At 29.9% G+C, this 6985-nt stretch overlaps 1 protein-coding gene across 4 annotated transcripts in view; it reads left to right on the top strand.

Annotated features, from left to right (window-relative positions):
- The window catches only part of LOC108747483 (anoctamin-1), an 8981-nt gene extending 3894 nt beyond the window's left edge, over positions 1-5087 (top strand). The window contains exons 2-11 of one of the 4 annotated variants that reach the window (XM_018484990.1): positions 256-502; positions 1124-1249; positions 1321-1800; positions 1907-2300; positions 2405-2637; positions 2765-2962; positions 3169-3601; positions 3738-3943; positions 4261-4545; positions 4660-5087. In XM_018484990.1, the coding sequence (XP_018340492.1) occupies positions 359-502; positions 1124-1249; positions 1321-1800; positions 1907-2300; positions 2405-2637; positions 2765-2962; positions 3169-3601; positions 3738-3943; positions 4261-4545; positions 4660-5001 (2841 nt within the window). In that variant the 5' untranslated portion in view covers positions 256-358 and the 3' untranslated portion in view covers positions 5002-5087. Of the gene's footprint in view, positions 1-167; positions 503-1123; positions 1250-1320; positions 1801-1906; positions 2301-2404; positions 2638-2764; positions 2963-3168; positions 3602-3737; positions 3944-4260; positions 4546-4659 lie in introns of all 4 variants that reach the window. The other 3 variants (XM_018484989.1, XM_018484988.1, XM_018484991.1) reach the window with 3 other exon arrangements.
- Positions 5088-6985: the final 1898 nt, after the last annotated feature.

The following is a 6985-nucleotide window of genomic DNA, read 5'->3' as shown; positions in this document are numbered from 1 at the left end:
AAAGTTAAAGAAATATGAGAAGCCTCTCAATTACAGATTTTCACTTTTATTGCTATCATTATTATATACAAGAAGATAAATATCACTGGGATATCATTTGTTATATGTTTCTTGATTTTTTTCCTTTGGATTTGCATGATGCATACGTTTATTTGATTTGCATAAAGTAGGATTTGACAATCCACGAATTTATTGAACGATGGAAGAGGATGACGAAGAGGTTTCTCTTACATATGCGCAACGACGTGAAAGCAGTGTTCCCGAATCAAGTTTGTATCAGTCGGTGCAGAACAGTTTGAACCAAGGCTCCCAACAAACATTGTATCAAAGCATTCGTAACACCTTATATGAGGACGATATGAGTGTGAACAGTATGCGCAGCGCAGTCTCCTTGGATAATCTCTACTCTACGGATGATCCATCCACTGTGAATGACACAAACGAAACGATTATAAATGAAAGTTACACGGACAAGAAGAACAATATACATGACACAAGATTGGTAAGAATCAATCTCTTCATGTGTTCTATGATTTAAAGTAAGATGATAAATGTGGCACTAGTTCTTTCCTCATTTATATCTTATTATTACATAACAAACTATTATAACATATATTTTAAATTATAATTGTAGTCAATAATTAATAAGATGAATTGATATTACAATTAATAATAACAATGTCTTTAAAAATAGTAATTTTAAAAGTTATTTTTTATTTTAAAGAAATACTAATGAACTCTTAATTTTGTATAATTGTAAAGATTGATGAATAATAGATTAAGTAATAGAATAAGATTATATTAGATTACTGGTTACTTTTTTTAACTCTGCCGGCAATTGGAATCTTCTGAAGTCACTATTGATATTTTGATTGTGAATTTTAGTAGGTAAATTTAAATCTATAACAAATAAGTAAAATACAATTCGACTTCTATAGTAAAAACTCGTTATTAAAGCTTTAACAGGTATATTAGAATTTTTTCAGATTTTTATATAATCCGGAATAATAAAAAATTTGCTTTGTTTCTCGAAGACTCCTATTGCTGATGGAAGAATTAAAGTTCGTGTTACTAGCGGAGGATATTAAAAAAAATATGAATATAATATTTTGATATATTCTAGCTTTCTGTTTCTGGTACAAGATATAGTTTATATTTTCGTGATGAGATACGTTCAGTTGATTTCGTACTCGTGTGGGATGAGTATAACGGGGAAGCACAGACCTACCGCAGTGTCGAACGTAGAAGGGTAAGAGTACAAATTACTATTTAAATAAAGTATATATCAATTCTTACGACAAATTCGCGTTATATTTTCAGATATTTGAAAAAAATTTGGAAAAAGAAGGACTACAATTGGAGTACGAACAAGTGGAATCAAATGGCTTGCACTTCATAAAGATTCATGCGCCCAAGGAAGTTTTGCGACGATATGCTGAAATATTGAAACTCAGACTGCCAATGAGAGAACTGCCTGGTTGTCGCATGCCTCAGACAAGCAGTAACACTATTATCGAGGAAGTCAATTCGTTATTCCGGCGTGTCATGAACAGATATTATGTCGACACAACTATTTTCCCGACGATGAGGCAGAACTTTACAGCGGTATATAGTAGAGATAAAGATTATTTATTCGATTTGGATTCACCCAATTTTTTCACATCGGCAACTCGATCGCGTATTGTACAATTTATATTGGACAGAACTAGATTCACAGAGACCAAGGAGGACGATTTCGCATTCGGTGTCGAAAGATTGATATCCGAACATACATACGTTGCAGCGTATCCGCTTCATGATGTAAGTTACTTTTTCTGTGAGCGCGGTTCCAAATTATAAAAATTATTTTAGAGCATGGAATAAACTGATGCACTTGGTATATATAAATATGTTATTTATGTTTCAGGGAAATCTACACACTCCGGACTCAATGCGATATCTTTTGTATACTGAATGGGCTAGTTTGAGAAAATGCCTTCATTATCAGCCTTTGGATTACATCAAAGAGTACTTTGGGGTGAAGATCGGGCTCTATTTTGCCTGGTTGGGATTTTACACTCACATGTTAATTCCAGCTAGTATCGTCGGTCTCTTGTGCTTCGTATATAGTTGCGCTACTTTGTATCACAATGAACCGAGCGAAGATGTTTGTAACGGTGACAATACAATCGCGATGTGTCCATTATGTGATCATTTTTGTGACTATTGGGATCTAAAGCAAACTTGTTTACACTCGAGAATTACATACCTGTTCGATAATCCATCGACAGTATTTTTCTCTATATTTATGTCATTATGGGGTATGTTAAAATTATTAATAATAGCTTATTAATGAATTATTTATAAAATTGTTATATTTGAATAATATTTTTATATAATTATACAACGATATAATCATTTTTAGCCACACTGTTCCTTGAATTATGGAAGAAATATTCTGCTGAAATAACCCATAGGTGGGATTTAACTGGTTTAGATGCTCAAGAAGAATATCCTAGGCCACAGTACTTAGCAAGACTTGCGCATATTAAGAAGAAATCTGTCAATATTGTCATAAATGTAGAAGAACCGCAAGTGCCATACTGGAAGATGAGATTACCCGCTACGATTCTCAGTTTTTCAATTGTTTTACTTTTGGTTCGTTTAATCTCCACAATATAAAAAAATTGTTATTAAAACAATACTTATAAGAATATAATTTAGTATGTTAATAATATTTATTGTCTTATACAAAAATTTGTTAAGACTTTATATGATATTACAGATAGTTGTAGCTATGGCTGCCGTTCTTGGAGTAGTTTTATACAGAATGTCTGTTTTAACTGCATTGAGTGTTTCTGGGCATCCAATGGTAACCAGTCATGCTATATTGTTCACTACCGCAACTGCGGCCTGCATTAATCTCTGTTGTATTATTTTGTTTAATTGGCTTTATGTTTGGCTGGCCGAATATTTGACTGAGGTAATTTTATAAGAATCTATCTATTAAAATGTTAATTGTATCAAAAAATTTATTTCAAATAATTCGAATTAAATTATTTTTTATTATGTGGTGTGTACATATATTAGTTAATAATTTTAAAAATAAAAATTATTATGAAACAAAGACTAAAAAGAGATATTTTACTAATCTTAATAAATATGAAAATTCTTGTTTTTTATTTTCAGATTGAATTACTTCGTACTCAGACTGAATTTGACGATAGCTTGACTCTAAAAATTTATTTATTGGAGTTTGTAAATTATTACGCCTCTATATTTTATATAGCATTTTTCAAGGGAAAATTCACTGGTTATCCAGGAAATTATAATCGTTTCTTTGGCTCTCGACAAGAAGAATGTGGACCGGGTGGTTGTCTCTTGGAATTATGCATCCAACTGAGCATTATTATGATTGGTAAACAAGCCATGAACACTATCTTGGAAATGCTTTTTCCTTTATTTTACAAATGGTTGAATACCTTGAAAGTTCACGTAGGCTCGAAAAAGTTGGACGACCCGAATAAAAGATATTCATCTAGAAAATATTTGCAATGGGTCAGAGATTATAAATTAGTGCAATGGGGACCTAGAAGTCTTTTTCCTGAATATTTAGAAATGGGTAAATACAAAGAAACATCGTATATTCTATCAAAGAATAATAAATAATTGATTAAAGTAATGTATATGTTAGAAATACACGTTGGAATGTAATTCAAAAATTTTTTCGAACACAGTTATAATTTTTTTCTTTGCAGTGCTACAATATGGATTTGTTACGATCTTCGTTGCTGCATTTCCATTAGCGCCATTCTTTGCGTTACTAAATAATGTCTTCGAGACGAGATTGGACGCGAAAAAATTATTAACTATGTATAGAAGGCCAGTTGGGCAGCGTGTCAGAGATATAGGCATATGGTATCGCATTCTCGATTCTATTTCCAAACTATCCGTTATCACAAATGTAAGTTTTATAATTCATTAGTTATTGATGGCGCTCGGTAGAAAAAGCAATTTTACACACAACTATTGTAAGAATTTTTAATTAGATTATTTCTTTTTGTGCCATCAGTTCTTTATTAAATCTAAATGTACATATAAATCAATTATATTAAAGACTTACTACAGTTACACAACTATTTTTTTTTTTTGCTGAACGTAGCAAATGTAACTTTTAAAGATGTGACTTGAAAGTTATCAATGATTTTATAATTGAAAATATAGCATTATTTCACAAATTACAATTAAATTATTCAAGCACAATTATTTTTGTTTTTTCAGGCATTCATCATAGCTTTTACTTCAAACTTTATACCGAGACTAGTTTATCGCATAACGGTTTCGGATAATTATTCATTAGAAGGTTTTTTGGATCATTCTCTAGCAAAATTTAATACTAGCGATCTGGGTGGAACTCGGCCAAATATGACATTGAATCAAGTCCCAGTCGAGATCTGCCGCTATCCAGATTATAGAGAAGCACCAAACTCGTCAAACAAGTATGAGTACAACATCATGTTCTGGCATATATTAGCGGCTAGATTAGCTTTTATCGTCGTTTTTGAGGTATGTTTTTTTTCAAATAGATATTATTCTTTAAAATATCTGCATTTTATTTATTTTATCTTAACAAATAAAGAAGATAATAATTATATTGCAATATATTTGCATATTTTGCAGAATGTTGTGGCATTAGTGATGATTTTTATACGGTGGTGTATTCCTGATATGAGTTGTAAGTTACGCAACAGGATACGTCGCGAAGCATATATTACTAATGAAATTATTATACATCAAGAAGCACTACGAGCTTGCGAAAGGTCTGACACTGATGGTTTAGAGCCAAAAATCACAAAAACATATATGGTTGCCAACGAGAGTGCCGATAGATGGAACCGAGTTATGGGAAATTGCTTGACCACTTCAGAAATTGATCTGGAGATCCACGGGAGCCCTGTTTCACCTGTCACTAGAAACTCACATATTAGTCCGATAAATACCAAGGATTCGTCAAATCTGTGAGATTCGCGAATAGCATAGGTTTTTGAAAACTTACTAAGTCGGTGCAAAAAGTTTATCATCGAAAAATAGAATTAACAAATTTGTAAGAAGACTATTTTTGTAAATAATTTTATTAATTATTATAATATTCACTATATTGTGACTTTAATATATATTTTTTTATCTAAAAAAGAAAGAAAATGTTTATCTCTCATTTTTAGAAGACTTATCAATAGCTTTAAAAAATTGTAGCTTAATGAAAAACTTTTTGCACTACTTTAATGATATCGTGATTTTTTACTAGTCGTGATATGAAGATCTGACTTATATACTTGTTCTGAAAATCTGACGAAAAGGGATATTATTTTTAAAAATATGTATATATATACACATTGAAAGTATATTTTTAATACAAAGGTCACCATTCTAATTATCTCTAACTTATCTAATTGTAACAGATGCCATATAAAATGTACGCTCTATTTTTTATAGCGATCAATGACGTCTAATATAATATTTTAAATAACATAAATAGCTTGACAACAATGTAAAATAAGAAACCATAAGAAAATAGTCTTTTTATAATATTATTGATAATATTTTATATTATATATTCATGATGATGTAATTTCTACTGTGACATTTATGGAAAAAGAACTCACTGTGCAGACAATGTGTTAAAAGAATTAATATTCGATATTAAAGTATTCGTCTACATATTGCGACCATTACAGTGAATTTTCCAAATAATCATATTGCAACGATATTATTGATATATGTATATGTATATTATTGTTATTTTGCTAGGAGCATATTAACTTTATCACAAACGATTATATTGTTGTTAGTAATGTTTCTGAATTATATATTTCGATTATGAGTCTCAATTATTTTTATAACGTTATGTAAAGTGTAATGAAATATGCGATATATAAGAATTTCTGTTGTATACATATATCCAATGATTTCATTTCGATGAAAATGGAATCGACTGTCAGCTGTATTCATATCATTAATAGCGTATTCGATTTACTGACTTGAGCCGACTCCGGTCTGTTCTTTTTAGCTGCATTTCTTGCACAATTTAGCTCTTCTTTTGCAGCTAAACAGAACAGACCATTGACTCGGAGTCGAGTCAAGTCAGTAAATCGAATATAATACTGCAAACATTGTTATATATATGTATGTGCAAATGCCATAAGGCATAAATATCTGCCAATACATTAATTAGATTCCTATAAATTTTACGCACAGTAATTATATTGACCAACAGTTGCAAATATAAAAAATAGAATGTATTATTTATCGATTATTCATTATTATGTGTCCAGAGTAAATCATTGGGCACAATATTAGGAGATGTTTTATGTATAATAGATAGCAATTAAATTGTCGTCGAAGAGTTTACTATAAAATTATATCTAATCTTTTTTTTTTTATTTTAAAAGTATGTCTATATTATTATATTAAAAATGCGGATTTGTTTCTCAGAAAGATTATATAAACTGTATAGGCAGGGTACTTTTGGGAGAGTCAGGCTTGTAGTTAAGTAATTATTAAAGCACTACTGTGAGATATTTGCATACATTATTATATTTCTAAGAGATCTTGAAACAATTAATCGTTCCTTCTTTCAATATTTTATTGTTATATTATATAATAATTAAGAATATATATTTCAAGTTTATAATCGACCTCTTACATATATTTTAAATAAATATTTTAAATAAAAGAAGAAAATAATTGACTTACTGTCGAATTGATTTTAGTCAATTTTAATGATTCTTTTCCTGATATTTTTTTCTCATGATCAAATGAAATACGATTATACTTCGTACCTCAACAAGAAGATAAAAAAATAAAAAGTATATCATTTGTTGTTAGCGTTATTAAGTGTTGTGTAGTCTCTAGCTTCAATTTTCCAAATATTTTAAATTGAATTTCTCTTCGCAAATTTAATCGATTATACATTTGATTAATTTAGTGCACACAAAAAAAGTGGGAT

The sequence above is a fragment of the Trachymyrmex septentrionalis genome, unplaced genomic scaffold (genome assembly GCF_001594115.1).
Source record: "Trachymyrmex septentrionalis isolate Tsep2-gDNA-1 unplaced genomic scaffold, Tsep1.0 scaffold2, whole genome shotgun sequence".
NCBI classification, from domain to species: Eukaryota; Metazoa; Arthropoda; class Insecta; order Hymenoptera; family Formicidae; genus Trachymyrmex; species Trachymyrmex septentrionalis.
Note: the sequence above shows the minus strand (reverse complement) of the source record. Positions and strands in the feature narration are given on the sequence as shown.